The 21,485-nt window shown below is 36.6% G+C and overlaps 2 protein-coding genes across 2 annotated transcripts; both read left to right on the top strand.

Moving 5' to 3' along the window:
- The first annotated feature begins 856 nt into the window (after nt 1-856).
- On the top strand, nt 857-16,445 carry LOC125816051 (mitochondrial Rho GTPase 1). The gene is made up of 15 exons (XM_049495644.1): nt 857-939; nt 1,303-1,541; nt 2,005-2,137; nt 2,313-2,462; nt 2,655-2,831; nt 2,953-3,204; nt 4,640-4,708; nt 5,593-5,648; nt 6,355-6,436; nt 9,916-10,127; nt 10,255-10,321; nt 12,692-12,804; nt 13,774-13,924; nt 14,269-14,455; nt 15,904-16,445. The coding sequence occupies exons 2-15, from the start codon at nt 1,327-1,329 to the stop codon at nt 15,975-15,977; spliced, it is 1,938 nt and encodes a 645-aa protein (XP_049351601.1). The 5' UTR covers nt 857-939; nt 1,303-1,326; the 3' UTR covers nt 15,978-16,445.
- A 3,041-nt stretch (nt 16,446-19,486) lies between these two features.
- On the top strand, nt 19,487-20,789 carry LOC125816718 (putative F-box protein At3g10430). Its single transcript, XM_049496339.1, has 2 exons — nt 19,487-20,464; nt 20,727-20,789. The coding sequence occupies exons 1-2, from the start codon at nt 19,487-19,489 to the stop codon at nt 20,787-20,789; spliced, it is 1,041 nt and encodes a 346-aa protein (XP_049352296.1).
- Nucleotides 20,790-21,485: the final 696 nt, after the last annotated feature.

The raw sequence follows: 21,485 nt of genomic DNA on the forward strand, positions 1-21,485 counted from the left end.
ATTTAAACATATAAAATATTTTCAACGTAATACAATATATTGTTATTTCAACATATTATCTCTTTATTCCATTTACTTCACCACAGTGAATATTTTGTTCTACTATATACATATACAAAAAAAGTTATAGTATGTTATATGTTTAAATAAAATGAAAAAATCTATGATATCGTAGATGAAGAGAAATATTAATATTATCTATATATTCGATACTAACCTAAATATTACATATTTCATATTATTATCTTATAAATAATTCGTATAGCCGCGCGAAGCGCGAATAGTTTCACTAGTTTAAAATAAAGTTAAAAATTCATAGCCAAACTTGGTCCTAACTTGCCAAATAGTAGTAGTAAAAAAAAACATCACACTTTTAAGTCATTACGCAATGTTATGTTATGGTACGATATAGAAGTATTATTCCCTCTATCCTTAATTATTTGTCCATTTTTTTCTTTTTAATTGTTCCTAATTATTTATCTATTTTGACAAATCAAGAAATGACAATTTTTTTTTTATCTATTATACCCTGAGTTAATTACTTTAAAAATGTAGAACATTTTAAAAATCTTAAGTTTTTAATTTATCAACTTTATAATTAATAAAAGTAAATTGATAAACTTACTATGTCAATAATTATTATCTTAATAGATATGTCAATTTAAATGCGAACAAGTAATTAAGACAGGTATGCCCCAAGGGACACCCAAACAGGTATTCGAACCTTATAGCGTGGCCGCCCTGTTGGAACATTTTTAGTAAAAAGAATTAAAATTAACATTTCTCAAACCCTTCATCCACACCCAAAAACCCTTTTAAGCCTAGAAGAAATATCCCTTCAAATTCTTCTCAAAAATCTTTTTCTCCAAGCTTCCTCTTCCAGCAGCCTATTTTAACATCCCCTCGGCCCTTCAAAAATTTCCAAATCTCACACTAAAGGTATATTTCTTGATACGCAAATACTTATATATTCTTTGTTTGGGGTTTAGAGATTTAGCATTTGAAATCGATACCTGTTTCTTGTTTGATTTCTTGGGAAGACTCAGTTGGGATTTTGATTCCTAAATACTACTTGTAGGTGAACGTAGACGGAATCTTGATTTCTTTATTTTGTTTCGTGTTTCGCGTGAATACCCAGTTGGGATTTTTGGTCTCTTTAAGTACTTTTTATGTAACTACATGTGACTGATTTTCTTTTGTTTTGGTTTTAGGGTTTCATCTTTCAAATCTTGACATGACTACTGTTTTAGTGAAGACCCTCCAAAAGGGTGGTATTGATTGTTTTTGTTTGTGTCTGTACAGAAGGAGAGAAAGAGTAGTGAGTGAATGGCAGGAGGTGGTTCAGCTGCTGGAAAGGGTGATGCCCCAAGTGTTAGGATAGTGGTTGCAGGTGATGCTAAAACTGGAAAGTCTAGCTTGATCTTGACAGCCGCCACTGATACTTGTCCGCCCAATGTCCCTCCGGTGTTGCCGCCTACAAGGCTCCCTGATGATATCTATCCTGATAAAGTACCTGTAACTATTATTGATACGTCTTCTAGGTGCTTATCATATTCCTTTCTCTACCTTCTTATTGTTGGTTTCTTGGCTACTGATTATGTCTATGATACTTATTAAGTTTCTTGGCTAGTGACGGTGTCTATGATACTTGTTAAGTTGCATATACCTTGTGTCTATTTCATTTTTTGGCCAAGTATCTCCCTCACCATGTTCCAGAAAGATCGAAGATGGTTTTTTTCCTTTTCGTGGTTTTATATACCTGGCCCTTTGTTTTTATCCAGTTGTCTTATATCAGACCTGCCTATAAATCTTTACTTACAGAAAGTTTGTGCATAGAGCTGAAATGTCTTTTGTATGTGCGAGATTAATGTATATGCATGTCTGGGTACGTCTTGTGGCTTATCTGGGATATTTTTCACTCCTCTAACAGTAGCTAGTTATAATATGTGAAATAACATATGAAATCTTTTGGTTCAGTTCTGATGTCTATCTATGTTAACACAGTCCTGAAAATAGAGGTAAACTTGTGGAAGAGCTGAAGAAAGCTGATGCAGTTGTATTAACTTACGCTTGTGATAAGCCTGCGACTCTTGATCGGCTGAGTACTTTCTGGCTTCCTGAACTCCGCAGATTGGAGGTTTGTACCAAGAATATGTGTATTCAGTAAACTCACCTTGTAAATTGTCAGGAATGTTGCACAACATATCCTTGGGAGGACTGCTCTAGAACTGTGGTAGTTAACTCATTAATTTTTTCTCCGACAAGCTTGTTTTTGCATTTACTAATGTGTTGTGGACTACATAATTGTGCAGGTTAGGGTTCCTGTTGTTGTCGTGGGTTGCATGCTAGATAAGAGGGATGAACAGTACCCTGTCAGTTTGGAGCAGGTGATGTCACCAATCATGCAACAATTTCGAGAGATCGAAACATGTATTGAATGTTCAGCATTTAGACATATACAGGTAAGTCAATTTACTTTGTCTTGGCATCATCACTTTGTCAAGTTAAGGTTTCATTGTCAGACAATTTGGTCTTTCTCCTGGTCTGAATTTTGATGGTGTCCCTTCTTCCTCCTTTTGAGTAAAGAAGTGTTATTTGTAAGTTGCCCAGATGAATTATTTCTCTCCTTTTGCTCATAAATGGAATGCGTGCAGATTCCTGAGGTTTTCTACTATGCACAAAAAGCCGTGCTTCATCCAACTGCTCCACTATTCGATCAGGAGGCTCAAACTTTAAAGCCTCGATGTGTTAGGGCTTTGAAGCGAATATTTATTCTTTGTGATCTTGATAGAGATGGTGCCCTAAGTGATGCAGAGTTGAATGATTTTCAGGTCATATACTTCATAGATTTAGTATAACTTATTATAGTCAGTAGACTAGCCACTGACTTGTGCTATCTGAGGACTAACTTTTGAATTTGTGCGTTTTTGTTATCATTCAATGATCGTGTAGGTCAAATGCTTCAATGCTCCACTACAGCCTTCTGAAATAGTTGGTGTTAAGAGAGTCGTGCAAGAAAAATTACAGGAAGGTGTCAATGAACAGGGTCTTACATTGACAGGTTTCCTCTTTCTTCATGCACTGTTTATTGAAAAAGGGCGTCTGGAGACAACCTGGACTGTCCTGCGAAAATTTGGCTACAATAACGAGATCAGGCTGAGTGAGGATCAGCTTCCTCCCCCCATCAAGAGACATCCCGACCAGGCAAGTTTGTCCCTGAACTGGACCTGAAGTTAGAACTTCCTATGCTTTTTCTTACTCTAGATTCCATTTTTTCCCTCTCCATCTTCCTTTGTCTCCTTTCATTCTTACTGGCCAACGGGAGTCAAAAACTTCTGCACTATCCTTCGCAGTTATTGCTACCATTATGCTCTTGGCCTTGTACTTTTTTTTGCGTGGGTGGTAGATCTCCAGCTTCAGATTTTGCCTTCACCTTTTTTTCAGGTTTGCTAATTTGTATGGCATGTATGTTTCTCTATTTAGCATCTAGTTGGCATTGCCTCTTCACCAGGAACGGAAGATCTATTAACTCCCTGGCTCACGGGGGAAATAATCAAAGAACTCTCAATAAATTTATCATATTTTTATCTTTGAAACAATACAACAACATAGAGTGTACACAGACCTTACCCCTACCTCGTAGAGATAGAGAAACTGTTTTGGGATGACCCTCTGCTCAAGTAACACCTTTTAAACAATAATACTCCCTCCGTTCACTTTTACTTGTCTCCTATACTAAAAGAGATGTCCACTTTTACTTGTCAAGTTTAGAAAACCAAGAAATAATTTATCAGTTAGTTCCTAATTTACCTTTATTATTAACTATAGTCATTTCCCCAATGTATTTCCAAAACATTGGATATATTATATTCATAGGGTGATATAGTTAATTGTCATTCTATTTATACCTCTTAAAGGCATGTGCGAAGTCAATACTGTACACATAAAGATGGATGGAGGGAATATCATTGAAACAATAAAGGAGATATATTCAAGTTTGAATCTTTTGTTTTCTTTTTAATAATTGCGTTGAGTATTGCCCAACAAATTGTTTATCAATGACCAAAGAATATGAACTTTCTACTTATGTTCTTCACAAATTGAATTATATCAAATAACTTTGGGTTTTCCTACCAGTGTCAGCAATTGATGGTTACACAATTTGAACAATTTCAAGTTTACCTCAAATAAAAAATGAATAAGACCTTGATTGAACCCCTTTTCATATGAGAGTTCGGCGTATTAGGCGCTGCTTTTGCGACGCACCATTCATGGTGCTACCGTAGAAATTACTGTATTTGAAGAAGGTGATGGTGAAAATACATTCTGTGCATTTAAACCAGCTCAAACCGAAGGAACTTGTTCAATGGTCACCGCTAGATTCGGATTCGGCTTTTGAGCCTTTCAACCATTAACTAATTTTACCTTTCAAATATGTATTCCGTAATCAGATTTGTTTGAAAGGTTCTTTATAACTTATGCCTCTGTTGACACACACACACACACTATCTGTTGATCTGTTTGTTCATTTCTAATTGCTGTGATGTTCTGCCAGCTTAAGATTTCAATGATTCATCTTTCTACGTAATAACTGTGAGCGTTCACTTTGAAATACTGAAGTATCCTTGCCCTCCTGTAGAGTGTGGAGCTGACCAATGATGCATTGGACTTCCTCAGAAGAATCTTCTTCACATTTGACATTGATGGTGTATGTACATTTTCTCTCTTAAGTTCTTGAAGTTTGATAAACAATCTCATCTATGAGTCTTGTTGAGACTGCTTGTCCTATGTAGGTTTGAAGTTTCTTTCTTATAGGGTCTGTTTAGTATAATTGAGTTGTTTCCAATGGAGTTTTTTCGCGCAAAATATTGGATGCTAATTTCACAATCTTTCACGGCCTTGGTTGGACATCAAATTAGGTAACTTGGAAATAGGTTGAGGAATGGGAATGTAAGATGTGTTACAACTTACAACGATAATTTTGAGTGTTGAAGATTTGAGTATTTGTGTGGTGGTTAAAACAAATGACATGGAGCAAGAATTGAGATAGTAGTAGAGGAAACTGATATATGTTTTCTTGAGAAGAAATTACATCAGGCAACCAAATATCTCGTCATGGAAAATGGTTCATATGGCATACCAAATGCACTTTTATTGTTGAAAAGGGAGTTTTTGGTATCTTGGATTTGGGGTGGGGGAGTAGATTCCATTAAAGGTGCAATGGCTAATGAATTTTACAGGTTTTGTTGTTTCCTTCATCTGTTCTTATAGGTTGCCCATGCCATAATTGATTTATTTTTTTCTATGTTGCCCGGACTCTCCAAAATTGTTGCGCACGTGTCAGATCCTCCGAAAATGCACTACTTTTGGAGGATCCGACATGCACCTATTGCCATTTTTAAAATAGTCCGAGCAACAGTTCTTTAAAATTTTTTATAGAAAAGATTCTTGCTACTTACTCAACTCTTTGCCAGTTATTTGTTTTTATATTGATTCTGGTTTCTTAGAGGTTAAACTGTTATATGAAATATCACTCTGATGATGTTATTTGTCATCTACAACTTTAACAACTTTTTTTTTGATCTTAATCAGGATGGTGCTCTTCGATCCAATGAGCTTGATGACTTGTTTTCCACTGCTCCAGAGAAGTAATCTGTCTTTCCTAATATCTTTTACTATTTGGTTATTTCCTTTTTGATTGTGCTACTGAAGATGAGGAAAAATGATTTGATATTATGATAGGCTTTTATTTTGGTTTGTATATTGAGTGGTGATGTATTTGTGGTTTCTAGTTGACAGAGGGGAAAATGCCTTTCCAGGCCTGCCTATAATTCATATGAGCTACGTTCTTGATGCTGGAGCTGTTAAGAAGTTATAGTGAGAAGTGATAGGTTCTGATTCACTTGGAGTAGCTACTCCTGTTTAGGTTATTTTTTGATGAAATAAGAAGAATATCACTAACAAAAAAGCATCAAGAAGATGCAAGCATTACAAAGAGGTTACCATTCCCAGGAAGGCAAAAAAAGCTATCTCAATTATCAAACATGGATCTATGGAACTGATAATTCTAGGGAAGATTCAACAATAATTACAGAGTGGCCTTTTTAGGTTATTGAAAAAAATTATAGTGAATAACCTTATATTAAGAAAACAGTATGGTGGATAAAATAAAGTTTCAATAGACTATGATCATGTTGTTTCTACCAATCAGGAAAGCTAATTATGACAATGATATTCTGTTGGTTGCCCATTATCATAAATGCACGGGTTAGGAGTAAAAAAGGTGAATTGGTGGATTTGAAGCCGCATATCATACTAACTGATTGTTGTTTTTTGATCATCTTCTTATATCAGCCCCTGGAGTGATGCTCCGTATAAGGATGCTGCAGAGAAGGATGCCTTGGGAGGACTCTCTGTTGATGGTTTTCTTTCAGAGGTGCATATTACTGGAGCATTTTTGCTAACTTGCACTGTATATATTGTCTGTTTTAAAATGATGCACTATGACATGCTATAAATGTATTCTTGTGGGCAGTGGAAACACCGGTGAAGGGTGTAGTTTCTATTGATTGATATACTTGCCATATTCTTCCTTTAGGGGTCTGTTTAGGTTGGCTCAATATGTTTTGTGCATTACAAATGTGAGGTACACATGGTTGGCCCCAAGATTGAAAAAAAGTTTAGGGTTGCGGTAGGTGCATGACCAGTGCTAAAATAGTTATGATGGATCCTCTAAATATTAAACACTGTATAAGATATGTATAGCTGGCCTAATTGGTTTGGGATTGATTGGATTCGTAATGGTGTAACTTCAAAAAACCAATATTTTGGCTGTGTAGAAATTGATGAACATGCCAATTTCTAAACATTCGACGATGATGTCACACACCGCATTGGGGTTGCTTGGATGAAATGGAGGAATGCCTCTGGAGTCTTGTGTGATAAGAAAATTCCACCTAGACTTAAAGGTAAGTTCTACAGAGTGGTAGTTAGACCGGCCTTGTTGTACGGAGCGGAGTGTTGGCCAGCCAAGAACTCACATGTTCAGAAAATGCAGGTTGCGGAGATGAGGATGTTGAGATGGATGTGTGGGCACACTAGGAGTGATAAGATTAGGAATGAAGTTATCCGGGAGAAGGTGGGAGTGGCCTCTGTGGTGGACAAGCTGAGGGAAGCGAGACTGAGATGGTTTGGACATGTGAAGAGACGGTGCGAAGACGCCCTAGTGAGGAGGTGTGAGGGGCTGGTTGTAGAGGGTACGAGGAGGGGTAGAGGTAGGCCTAAGAAGTATTGGGGAGAGGTGATTAGACAGGACTTGGCTCAGCTTCACATTACCGAAGACATGACTCTAGATAGGAAGGAGTGGAGGTTGCGTATTAAGGTTGAAGGGTAGTAGGGCTAGCGTGTTATCCTTTCTTGCGAGGGTCTGGGTTGTTAGCGTGTGTAGTAGTCTTAGCCTTGCACTTGCAGTTCTTGTCTGTGATACCTATAGCCTTATGTTGTTTATCGCGTTTCACTTCTCTCATTGTGCTATTGAGGCTACTGTCTCCTCTGTTGATTATTCACTATCTTTCTTATTGGATGGTATGTTTTGTACACTGTTTTCCTCCCCTTTAACTTGGATTTGTTGTACTTGAGCTGAGGGTCTTTCGGAAACAGCCTCTCTACCTCCACGAGGTAGTGACAAGGTCTGCGTACACTCTACCCTCCCCAGACCCCACCTAGTGGGATTTCACTGGGTATGTTGTTGTTGTTGTTGTTTGCCAATTTCTAAACATGTCACTGTTATTGGATCTTGTGCCAGGGATCAGAATTTTAATATATTTTTTTTTTTTGAAAAGGTAACTTGTATTATAAACACAGGAATACTCAGGATGTATTCCAGTAATACTTACAATCAGAAATACAAAAGTGTTGCTATTTTCCTATGAACTCCTTAAGGATTCTAACATACTAGTGATATCCTCATCTTCATGAGGATATTCATGTTTACACCAAAAATAGAAAAGAGCTAAACATTTCAGCTTCATCTTCTCCATAGAGCAGCTCTTGTTCTCAAAACATCTTTGATTCCTTTCCAGCCAAATAGTCCACCAAATGCAGGCTGGGACAATCTTCCATCTCTCCCTGTGCCCCGACTGATTTCCATCCCGATTCCAACATGCCAAAGCCTCCTTTATGTTTCCTGGCATAGACCAACTGATGCCCCTTTTATTGATGAAAATTTGCCAAAGTTTCACTGTCTCCTTACAGTGTAAAAAGAGATGATTTATTGTCTCTGTCTCACATTCACAAAAAAAACATCTGGAGCACAAATCGAGGCCCTTCTTCATACGGTTATCCTGCGTGAGAACAACCTGTTTTGCTAAGAGCCAAGTAAAACAGGCCACCTTGAAGGGCACCTTAACTTTCCAGATCATTTTCCATGGCCAGTAGCTTGATTGAGTGTGTGTCCTCTGTGAGTTTCTGTAAGCTGTTCCAACTGAGAATCTCCCCTGTGTATCTGGAGCCCATAGCAGTTTGTCTTCTCTGTTACTGAGTTCCTTGTATCGTTCCAGGACATTTAGAAATTCAACCATTCTATTCACCTCCCAATCATTTAAAGGTCTTCTGAACTTTAAATTCCAACCTTGAGCATCTCTCATTTCTTTGACAGTGGCCACTTTCTGTAGACTCAAGCTGAATAGGTCAGGGAAACTAGCTTTGAGTGAAGCTTGTCCCGCCCAAACTTCCTCCCAAAATAGAGTTTTTCCACCATCTCCTATCTTGATTGTGCACTTGTTTATAAGTTTTGGCCATAGATTCCTGATTGTCCTCCACACTCCGGTGCCATATGGTTGTGTTGCTATGTTGCTGATCCACCTTGTCTCCATTCCATATCTAGCCTTAATGGTGTCTTTCCACAGCGACTGTTCTTGTGATGCAAATCTCCACAGCCATTTCATTAGCAGGCTGTGGTTTTGTATTTTCAGATTCCTTGTTCCTAGTCCCCCTTCTTTCTTGCTGACTAAAACTTCATTCCACTTGACCAAGTGAAACTTATGCTTATTTGGATCGCAGTTTCCTTGCCAAAGAAAATTTCTTCTAATGGCATCTAATCTGTCTCTTACACTTGCTGGCATAGGGTACACCGACATCATGTAGGTAGGCAAAGCATCAAGAACACTGTTGATGAGAGTAGCTCTGCCACCCAGGGATAAATACTGACTTTTCCAATTGGCAAGCTTCTTCTCGCTTTTCTCCAGTACATTGTTCCATATGCCTTTTGATTTGCTCTTATCTCCTAGAGGCATTCCCAAATATATTGTGGGCAGCTCCCCTATCTTTCCTCCCAGAATATTTGCCAGACTGTCAATTCTAGGTACCTCATTGACTGGATAGATGTAACTTTTGCCCCAATTAATGTGTAGACCTGAAGTTGCCTCAAACAATATCAATATTATTCTTAAAAACTTCAGTTGACTGATGTCTGCATCACAGAATATTAGCGTGTCATCTGCATAATGGAGATGTGAGATAGCTAGACTCTGTCTATCCCCCATGTTTGCATTGAAACCCCTTATCCAGCTGTTTGTCTGGGCTGTTCTTAGCATATCATTGAGACCCTCCATTGCCAAGATAAAGAGAAAAGGAGATAATGGATCCCCTTGTCTCAAGCCTCTCTCAGATGAGAAGAAACCTGTGGGAGAGCCATTAATCAAAACTGAAAATTTCACTGTAGTGGTGCAAAATTTGATCCAGTTTATCCATCTTTCCCCAAAACCCATGTTTTCCAAAGTCTTCCATAGGAAACCCCAATTTAAGTGGTCATAGGCTTTCTCTATATAAGCTGCCTTATATGATTCTGTTTGTTTTCTTGCTTATGTGTTTCCATATGCTATTGTTTTGATGTTTCTTTCTATCCCGTGGATGCAGTGGGCATTGATGACACTTCTTGATCCCATTTATAGTGTGGAGAATCTTATATATATTGGATATGCTGGTGATCCTTCGTCTGCTATTCGTTTAACTCGAAGAAGACGTTTAGATCGCAAGAAGCAACAATCAGATAGAAATGTCTATCAGTGTTTTGTTTTTGGGCCAAAAGAGGCTGGAAAATCAGCCATTCTGAATTCATTTATTGGAAGGTTTCTCTTCTGAAGCTGTTGCACATCAAACTCGCTTTCCTCAACTTTAATTGAGAAAGATTTTTTTTTGATGGTCCATTTTTTGTTGTACCTATCTGATTTGCGTTTCCTGTAATTTGTGATGCAGGCCGTTCCCAGAAGAGTACCAATCAACTACTGGCGATCAATATGCGGTAAATGTTGTTGATCTAGGGGTAAGATATCTTATTATTTTGGTTCGTTCTCAATTTTTTTTCAAAAAAGCTTTCTCAAAAAGATATTATTTTGGTTGGTTTAAAGACAAAGTTACAGATAGATAGATATTGTCACTAGTTAAAAGAATGGGAAAAGAGAAGATTGAGTTACTGATTGAAAGAGCATAACAATCCTTTGATTTTACATTATGTATATTCAGATATCTGGTACATACCTGTGTGGTACTTCTCTTCTTGGTTAATGTTGAAAATGAAAAACTGATTGCAAGAATAACATTCCTGCTCTATGCTTACTCCGGTGCTATGAACACGATATTACACCATAATGCTGTGTCTTTTGATTATGGTTCCATTGGTCGCAATCATGTGCATGACCAAGTATGGAAAAGTAAAAGAATGAGAAGTTAAATGAAACATGTCAAGAAGTTAACTTATACAATTTGTCAACAATGAGTTGCTTATAACTGTCGACTGGTCCAAGAGATGGTTGTTCATATAGATTTGGCATAAGAAATTCTCAGCTTCACTGATATTCTTGGAGCATTAAGTCATTGAGTGTTTAGAGCTCTGAGAATGATAGGTTGTGTAAATGCACAAGATTGCTCGGACAACACTGTTTTAAAAAAAAAGGTGATAGGTAGTGCAAATACAATGTGCTATGAACATGGTATTACACCATAATGTTGCATCTTTTGATTATAGTTCTATTGGTTCTAATCACGTGCATGGCTGAGTATGGATAAGCAAAAGAATGTGAAGTTAAAAGAAACATGGTGAGAAGTTACCTTTTGCAATTCGTCGACAATGAGTTGCCTAGAACTGACTATTGGTCCAAGAGATAGTTGTTCAAATAGATTTTTCATAAGAAATTCTCTGCTTCACTGATCTTCTTGGAGCATTAAGTCATTGTGTTTAGATCTCTGATAATGATAGGTCGTGTAAATGCGCAAGCTGGCTCTAGACAACACCGTTACTAAAAAAAGTGATAGGTACTGTAAATCTGGAAAGGTCTTGCAAGACAGCGTGCTAAAATAACCTTGACTGGTGAAAGATCACTGAAACTGAGTTGTTCTAAGATGTCATAAATTTTTACTAATTATATATGGTGGTGGGGAAACATGTTTCTATGTAATTATATCCACTTTGCAGTTTGTTGTTGAGGAATATAAGTTATAGCCGTTGCGAAATATATGCTTTCTGACGATTGAGGTAGTGTCGAAATGCACAGGTAAATAGACAAAAACTGGTTATAGAGGATAAGGATTAAGGACATTGAAGCCAAAAAGTAAAATTTGTTTGGGACCAATGGAGCTCGTTTGGCAGTTGGGAGGCAAAATGTTTTTATTGGAGTTCACCAGGAGTTTGACCTTGTCTTTCTTTCTAGTGTTGGGGTTGTCATGAGTGCTGAAACTGATATTGGTAAAGCCTACTGATTCTGAGGATTAGAGGGGATTGGCCACAATTTCTCAAATAAACGATATGATTTCATTAAATTGGAGGAATTAATCAAACACACGTGTAGGATAACGAAAAAAATTCAATATATCTTGCAGGTAAAAATACATTGACCTCCCTCCAATTTGATGTAATTATACTCCTTTCCGATTCATGATTACAACAATCCTACCCTACCAAGGAGGAAAGTTTGAACACAATTAAGATAAATATTGTAAATATAGATGAACTTCTACATATGTTTACAGTTCTTGTTGTTACCAATAACACGTTCCTTAGGTTCTTAATTTACAAGGTAGTTTTTGGATATATTCTTGAGCATGCAATCATCAGTTTTAACACTATATAAAGTGCGTATGCTATTGTAGTGGAGGTTTGTTCCATGGTTTTTCAAAACGTAGGTAGAGTGCAGATCTTCAGAAACGAGGAGTGTTTTTAACAACACCTCAAGTTGCATTTGTTTGTGATGTCCCACATATAAGTACCCTAAAATATTGTATATTATGCAAGTTTTTCTTTCCTTTAAACACCAAATTCTTACAGTTTGCGATCTCTTCATAAACCTAACCTCCATATTGAAGAACTTATAGTAAAGAGCACCCTGGCTACTGAAAATGCTTTTTATGTACTTTATGATCCTATGTTTTTTTTCTTTTGAAACTGGTAACATTGAGATCCTATGTTTATTTTACTGAAAAGGTACATAAAATTTAATTAATAAGGTGAAAATTTCCATGTAGACAAGCAATACCTCAAATAATTTCTTTATGATCCTAATGTTGTTTGGATGTAATGGACTCTCTTCAGGTTACGTATTACCATGTCTGGTAGTAGTTGGATTTTCTGTTCTCTGCAATTTAATCAGATTCTTAAAATTGTCATTAGCATAAGAACAGCTATTCTGTACATTGGCAGGGGGCTAAAAAATCTCTTGTGCTACGAGAGATACCAGAAGATGAAGTGAAGAAGCTTCTATCTAGCAAGGATGCTTTAGCAGATTGCGATATAGCAATTTTTGTCCATGACAGGTGACTTAAAATGCATCATTGCTAAATTGATTCAAGTTGATTTTTTATTGTTTTCCTGAAATTTCTATATTTTACCTAGGCCTCCGATCACAAATCATCCTGTTTATTTTGTTCTTGACTTGGAAACACAACATTGCGTGCATTACTAGTTATTCTTCTTCATTGATTTCTGTTTGACACTTTCAGCTGTGTTAGAATTCAGTTAACTACAACAGTGACATACCCAGTATAATCCAGAGAAGTTGTTTCTGATAGACCCTAGGCTAAAAAGAAAGTAGTCGACGTGGGATTATAAGAAAATAAGACAGTAAAATAGCAAGATACAAAATGGGGTTGGGTGTGGGGTGTGAATGAAAATTGATTACAGAAAGATATAGGTGACACATTTACAATTTTTGATATATATGATTAGCTATAAGGGTCCAGAGCAGTGGTGGTGGCAGTACGTTTAGTTGGTTGTAGTTATTGTTACCTTTCGGAGGACTTCTAGGTAATATGTAAAGTAGTATGAGACTCTTTAAATGTTTCACAACAGACATGCCAGAAGGGTAAAAAGGAAAGAGGTGAAAGGTGGTTAACTAGTTTGATGTTTGATCAGGTAAAATATTTCATTGATAATGACAAGGCCATCTTGGCTATATACAAGAAGGATACCAAGAAAGGAGAAAGAGATAGTTGACCAGTAAATGATGCAAGTCCATTCAGCATGTTTTGTGGGGTAGATTTACAGGCTCTATGTTGTCTTAACTTTTCATCAAGATAACTAAATGCAACCACTCTATGCACAGCACATGTTGTATTCTACTCAACTGCTGAACTACTTCTATCTTAGAAAGGAAATAGAAATGAAGAGAGGGAAGAGCATACCATTATAATTCCGCCACATATTCTATTCTTACATTTTTTTTCCTTTTCACAGTTGTTCCTTGCATTTGCGAAGTAGCTCATCTTAATACCTTTTATGTCCAGTTCTCATGAAGCTTCTTGGAAGAGAGCAGCAGATTTACTGGTGGATGTTGCCAGCCACGGAGAAGCCACTGGGTATGAGATGCCTTGTCTCATTGTAGCAGCTAAAGATGATCTGGAGCCTTATTTGACCGAAATTCAAGATTCTACCAGGGTATCTATCCTTATCCTACATACCATCAAGAATTGAGTATATTTTTTGTCAAGTAGTAATTTTATATTCAGGTTCAATTTATTTATCTCCTGACATTTTTAGTGAAATGCCTTTTACCTGCGTGACGTTTACTTTTGTGATTGCTGCACCATATCAAAACAATTTTCTTGAAGAGTGAAGCTCAGCTAGTACTGCTGCATGTGCTTGAGTATATCCATGTTCCTGGTGTAATTTATCTTCTGTAGAGGCTAAACCTACATGATGTATTATCTTAAGTTGTTAGGCAATGCACATTTTTAGTATAATTTGATATTTGCTAATTACATGATGAATTTGTTTAATAGGTTAGCCAGGATTTAGGGATAGAAGCTCCTATACCCATCAGCACGAAGCTTGGGGATTTCAGTAATTTGTTCCGAAGGATAGTTAATGCAGCGGAACATCCACATTTGAGCATCCCTGAAACTGAAGCGGGAAGAAGCCGTAAGCAATATCATCGGCTCGTCAATCGATCTCTTATGTTTGTATCAGGTAACAATTTGATTTGATTTCTTTTTGGACCTTTTAAGAACTTTTTACTGCCATCAAGTTACAGAAAACAAATAATTAGAACTAACGTTATTATGGGTTTCACCACGTATATTTCCTTGTTCTTGTAAAAAAAAAGATGTCCTTATCTTTGGAAGTTAACAGTTGATGATACAGCGGTTTCTTTTGGTTTTAGTAGGGCTGAAATTTATGTTATCATTTAGAACCTATACTTTGCTGCCGTCATGTCAAACATTTCCATTGGAAGAACACTTAAGAGCTATTGACTTTGACCCCCTGCGCTATTATTTGGACTTCAATGACCTGGAACGTAGTTCTAGATAAAGAAAATCACTGGGATGTAATTCTAACCTATAAATTAGTTGCCACTACTTTGTTATTTACAACATGCCCAGTGATATCCCACTAGGTGGGGTCTGGGGAGGGTAAAGTGTACGCAGACCTTGCCACTACCTCGTGGAGGTAGAGAGGCTGTTTCCGGGAGACCCTCAGCTCAAGAACAACAAATCTAAGTGACAGGAGAGATATATACAAAACATAACAGCCAATACAAAAGATAGCGTATAATCAACAAATGAGACAATAACAACAAGAAAGTAATGCGATGCGTGAAACGCAGTAAACAGCATAAGGCTAGGTCTACTCCAAACGCTAACAACCCATACCCTTGCAAGGGAAGACAACACGCTAACCCTACTAACCTTCAACCTTAATACGCGACCTCCACTCCTTTCTATCTAGAGTCATGTCCTCGGTAATGTGAAGCATAGCCAAGTCTTGTCTAATCACCTCCTCCCAATACTTCTTGGGCCTACCTCTACCCCTCCGCGTACCCTCTACCACCATTACCTCGCACCTCCTCACTGGGGCGTCTGCGCTCCGTCTCTTCACATGTCCAAACCATCTCAGTCTCGCTTCCCTCAACTTGTCCACCACAGAGGCCACTCCCACCTTCTCCCGGATAACCTCATTCCTAATCTTGTCGCTCCTAGTGTGCCCACACATCCATCTCAACATCCTCATCTCCGCAACATGCATTTTATGAATATTTGACGATTTTTTTTTTACAGGAAGTGTTTGTGTTACAAACAACCTTCCAGAGTTTAAAAGCATCAAAGCTTATAGTTCGAACTCTCTTCGTATTAGCAAAGTACTAACTGGCTGGGGTTAGAGGTCATTAGGGGATTTATCTAGTAGTAGATTGGAACGAGCACCCGTAGAATAAATATCATGTCTTTTTGGTTTGTCACCTAGCTAGGATGGTTTGCTTGGATTTGTCTTAGTTTATGGTTGAAGATGGTATGATGGTTCACATGTGGAGGGTACAAATTCTCTTTATATTCAGGCTTTCTTTAAATTTTATCATATGTCCAGATGCTTTGTCATCTTTCATTGTTCGACATGCAATTCTAACTCTATTGCTGTCACAGTTGGGGCTGCTGTAGCTGTTGTGGGACTGGCAGCTTACCGTGTTTATGCTGCGCGGAAGAATGCATCGAGCTGAGAATTGAGATGGCGTGATCATAATATGCCAGTCATGGTTTCAAATATCAAGTTTCTCTTGTCTGATCTCTTGTGCCATGGTTTATTGCTTGGTTTTCTGCTAGTGTGCATATCTCCGAATTCCAACATGGAGAAAAATGCAAATATTTTTGTGATCGCTGCTTTAGATCTGTTACATATTAGCAGCTTTTCTTTTGTAGCATCTCAGTTAGAAAGTACTGGACGTGCCTTTTCTTTCGAAGTGGAGAAGCCCCATTGCTGGCAGGGTTGATTTGCTGCGAAATAAAATGTTTAAAATAAACTTTGTTTAAGAAACTTGGAAGTAAACATGAAGCGACCTTTTAGGTTATATCGTATTTTAAGGAAAATTTTATTGAATTGTTGTAGGATTTTGTATTTTTGAAAAGTTGTCTAGCATTTCCCATAAAGCTTGAAGAAGTAATATCATCCAATTTCCTAATTTGCATTATTCCTTGATGGAACTTCAATTAAACTGTGATATAATCAGTCTTTACTAATTTTATTACTTGATTCTTCAGCATCTCTTGTGGAAGCTTTAGATAATCTTGCATTGATTAATTTCCAAATTTTCTAGGAACATACATATGTTCGATTTGTAAAACGAAGCATTATCTATATACTGCTCTTTGTACATGAAATCACTTTTTTTTCCTTCTGTTTTGGGACTTGTATTTCCTTAGTGGTAAGTAGTGAAATGTTACCAAGTTCATAAATTATTTTGGACTCTAATAAATTCAAGACAATAGTCCAAGTAAGTATTGTGCCTAATAAAACTATTTAATTACACAAGCATTTTCACCATATTTATTATTAATGTTTTCTTTAGATTGAAGTAACTACATATTGTTTCACTAATAATATTTTTATACTAGGTTTCAAGTTAGTGAGAAAGGAGGGAGTTAAGTGAGATTTGTTTATGTATCCTAGATACATACAAATTTACTTGGATACAGTGTATCGTGAATAAATTATACTTAATTTGAATTCATGTATGAGTTAAAATCTAGTGAAATTCATAATATTGCAAACTTGCAAGTAATTAAATATTTTTGTAAGTTACTAACTTTATTTCAAGTGCGTTGGGCTAATCCATTTAATTGCGGTACAAGTGATGAGCCCGCTACATTTAGCCATGGTGAGTAAAGGATCAAAATCATCCTTTGAGTTAAGAATCAAAGTAGTTCCTATCTTTTAGCATGGAGCACTAATAGTCCTTCATGTTTAAAGAATTGGTACATATTTAGTATTCTTTCAAACTTCCGTTTGATTTTTTAACCGTGAGAAAGTTTCCCCCAACACTCAGTTTTTCTTGTCCCTCCAAATTCCTTATCAAATCACTTCTATTTTTTCTTCCCTTTCTTCTTCAATCAAACCCTATAATCAAGATTTTATTCTAAATTCCATTAAAAGCTTAGTCGATTCTTGGAAGCAACGTAGCAACAATGACAGAGAAACAACTCCTAGTTATGGTGGATTAGTTTTTTTGTCATTGTTATTGGTTTTGCAAATTCATGTATTTTGTACATGTTAAACAAAAATTTGATAGAAAGATTAATACAAAAATGGATCAACTTATATAGTATATATATTAGAGAAGAAGAGTGATTGAAGAAAAGCACAGGAAAAATGACAACCTAGAATGAAAAGACTTGTTAGTGTCGGCAAGATTCGAAAAAAAAAATCCTATGATGAGTACAATTATGAAAGAACATACAACAAGAGTTTGATTACAAAGTATGTAGGATGTGCTTTTGTAGAACAATACTCTCCTTTGCTCACTTGTTTTTATAAATACTAAAATAACTATATGTATATTTGTAGTGATTCTTGGAAGGAATTTCCTTCAAGTTGCTCAAAATTTCCTTCAATTTTTTATTTTTGTTTGTATAATAGGAAAATCAAAGTTGTGGAATTAAGGATGAATCTACGGAGAAGAAGGGGAAAATCTGATTTTCACCAATTGAAAACAGAGTTATTGAAGAAGACCGCAAAATTTGGTTTGCAATGGTGAAAACAAATTATCAGGTTTATATTTTCTTACGTGCAAAGAAAGGTTCTGTTAAAAAATAGATAGATGTTTGGAAGAATACTAAAAGTGTACCAATTCTTGAAACAATGAGGACTATTAATGCTCCATGTTAAAAGACAAGGACTACTTTGATTCTTAACTCAAACATAGAGGACGATTTTGATCCTTTTCTCCTCAAATAGCTATTGTAGAGTCGTATTGTTTTCTAGTTTCTCTTAGTTACTTGCTATCTGTTACGTTTACCAAGTACGGGAGTTATAGGGTGCCTCCAACTTTATAAACTATTGTAATATATACGGCCGGCCACCAGCATTAAGGATGTTTGCAGACTCATTGAAGATTTAGAAAGGGAAAGGTTGCCTGTTTCTGCAATAGGTGGTTCACCCCTCTCTTTATAAGAGAACACTTGACCAGTAACAAATGCCGCCTTATTTGTGGCCGCCGCGATAATTCAAGGTAATCATATATGTTTCGAACAAATGCAGCCGTCTATTCCTGTTCAACCCTTCCATCTATTAATAACAAGTGAAATGAAATTCTTGAAGTACGATAATGGTTCTGAATGGAGCTTATTACTCCCTAATCCCTATTAAAGATGAGCAGTATTCTTACTTTCAACTTTGTGGGCCAGACTTATGTTGAAATTAAGAAACTAATATTGCTTGATGACCATTGCTATCTTGAACAGTAATGCAGACAGATCTATCCGTTTATGATATATATATATATATATATATATGGTATCGAACAACAAACTTGTTACCTTTCAATGCCCTTACCATATTTTTTACACTCATTGGGTTTCCTAACAGAAGAGGCATCTTGGATATCAACACCAGGGGAAGAGGAGCGGCTAGCTGTAGGGCTAATTATATTACAAATAGAGCTTAGTAGCAATTAAACGGAGAGAATGTACTGGGACATTGCAGCTGGAATAATGTCAAATTCCTAAATTAAGTAGCTTGTTTTGCACAATATATTGCTGCATCTGTTGTTGACGACTTGCTGTTGTTTGAGTGATTCAGTAATGGAATTGCATTATATATATGACAATACAAGGCATCATTGTTTTGGCCCTTTAATTTGCTAAGATAATACGGCCACCGGCCTGAGTCGTTGTTGTGCGTTATCAAATTCCTAAATTAAGCACTTTGTTCTTTTTATTCTTCCCATACAAGTTACAACACAAAAAAATAGAAAAAGAAAAAAAATACTTAAAATAAATCATCTTCTCCATTTCTCATCTTCAAAGATTTCACTAATAAAAATTATATTTTTATTTAATCAATTATATAATTCAATTTATATACATAACATGAAAATATATATTATTATCCAATAATAAATTATAAAAGCAATCCGCTAATCACTGCCAATTCACTAGTTCTCTCCCATTAAAATTTAATACTATATATTTTTTTCTTCCCCTTGTATGCTTTTTATTTAGATCTATTAGGAACATGTATACCGGGTTTAAGAATGATCATCGTTTCGGTGAAGATTTGGCGATGGAGATACTACAAAGGTTACCTGTGAAACCGTTGTTGCGATTCAAATGCACGAGCAAGAGTTGGTACAGTCTTATTTATAGCCATATGTTTATTGGTAAACAATTGAATTATCATGAAAGTAAGAATCAACTGAAAATGTTAATTAGTAGCCATGATGACATTCCCGGAATGGACATAATTTCGAATTCGGAAGGGAGCCCTGTAATTGAAAATGCTGATCATCTGTCGAGTTTTCTTGCTAATACATATCAAATGGTAGGCCATGTGAATGGCGTGTTTTTATTTCAAAAAGGATGTGGTGGATCTGATCGTAGAATGGGATTCTGGAATCCTGCAACAAGGGGGTTAACCACCCTCCCTGACGTCCATTTCTTGTTACAACCATTTTTCAGGGAAACGGCTGGGTTTACCGGGTTTGAATTAGACCCTTTTACAGGTAACTACAAGGTGATTTGGGTTCGGGAGTTCTATGATGGTAACTGTGATACTTCGTTTCATCGAGCATATGCAGCGGTTTATTCCTCTTCTAAAGGCTCTTGGAGATTTATTAACCGTAAAGATCACAGAATTCTCACTACCTCTGGTTATTACTCCTGTAGTTATCCCAATTCAACTGGTTACCTTAATGGAGCTTATTACTGGATGATCAGGTGGGTAGCTGACTGCGGCCTTCTTTCATTTGATTTTGACAATGAGGTGTTCCGTGAGATTTCAGGGCCAGATGTTCCATATAGTAATCGTCGTCAATACAACGTCGTATTGATTGATGGCTCTATTCACTTTTTGATCAAAGATCACATGAGCATAGACTTTGGTTTGTGGGTTATGATCCAACCTGGTATTTGGAACAAACTTGTTACCTTTCAATACTTTTTAACTAGTTGGCCTGTCTTACAGGGATTCTGGGATTCTAACACACCCATTTTCGTAAGTAAGCTTGATGGGCTAACCTCCTATGATATTAACACCCACGAGATAACGCATCTCAAACTTCGATATAAGGAATATATTTGTACTTTTAGTATTTTTTATTATAAGGAGAGCTTAGTAACAATTAAGTGAGGGAGATGTATATATCAACCATTGTCTTCTGAGATGATCTCTTATGACTCATGAGACAAGACATCAGGGTGATATTTGTGGTTGTATGTTTGGTTTATTTTTATAAGGAGAGCTTTGTAACAATTAGGCGAGGAAACAGGGAGCTACACAGACCATTGTAGCTTACCTGACATACTTGCCTCCTCCATAAACAATTGAAATATTGATGCTTTACACAATTGCTGCATCTATTGTTTGAGTGTTGACAACTTGGTTTATCAAAACGGTCTACTTATTATTTTATGAGTTTGATTTATTCATGGCTTCAAGTTTTTTATGCAACCACGAAACAGGAAGGACTGCAGTTAGAGTACTTAAAAATGCGCTCAATGTACTGCTGAACAGTCAAAACAGGGGCTCTTGTCCCATGGAAGACGGTCACAGCACCTCTCTTATTCGATCCCTTCAATGCCTTTTCATTCTTTTGAACTGACCTCTCAACAACTGAAGCTACAATCCATAGAATCTTCGGATTTCCTCTATCTCCTCTATCATATTCATATTTGTATAAGTTTTCGAAATCCCAGATTTTGTACCAAAACCCTCTGCTAGTATGATCATTTTTGAGGTTACACAATTTTTTTTTACACAATGAAATCACAACTAGTGAGCAATATATATATATAAGACTTTTACCAAATGATCTCTTGTGCCATGGTTTATTGCTTGGTTTTCTGCTAGTGTGCATATCTCCGAATTCCAGCATGGAGAAAAATGCAAATATTTTTGTGATCGCTGCTTTAGATCTGTACATATTAGCGGCTTTTCTTTTATAGCATCTCGGTTAGAAAGTAGTGGACATTCGAAGTGGAGAAGCCCCCATTGCTGGCAGGGTTGATTTGCTGCG

This window comes from Solanum verrucosum, unplaced genomic scaffold, assembly GCF_900185275.1.
Source record: "Solanum verrucosum unplaced genomic scaffold, falcon-dt-bn FXZP01000261.1, whole genome shotgun sequence".
In the NCBI taxonomy this organism is placed as follows: domain Eukaryota; kingdom Viridiplantae; phylum Streptophyta; class Magnoliopsida; order Solanales; family Solanaceae; genus Solanum; species Solanum verrucosum.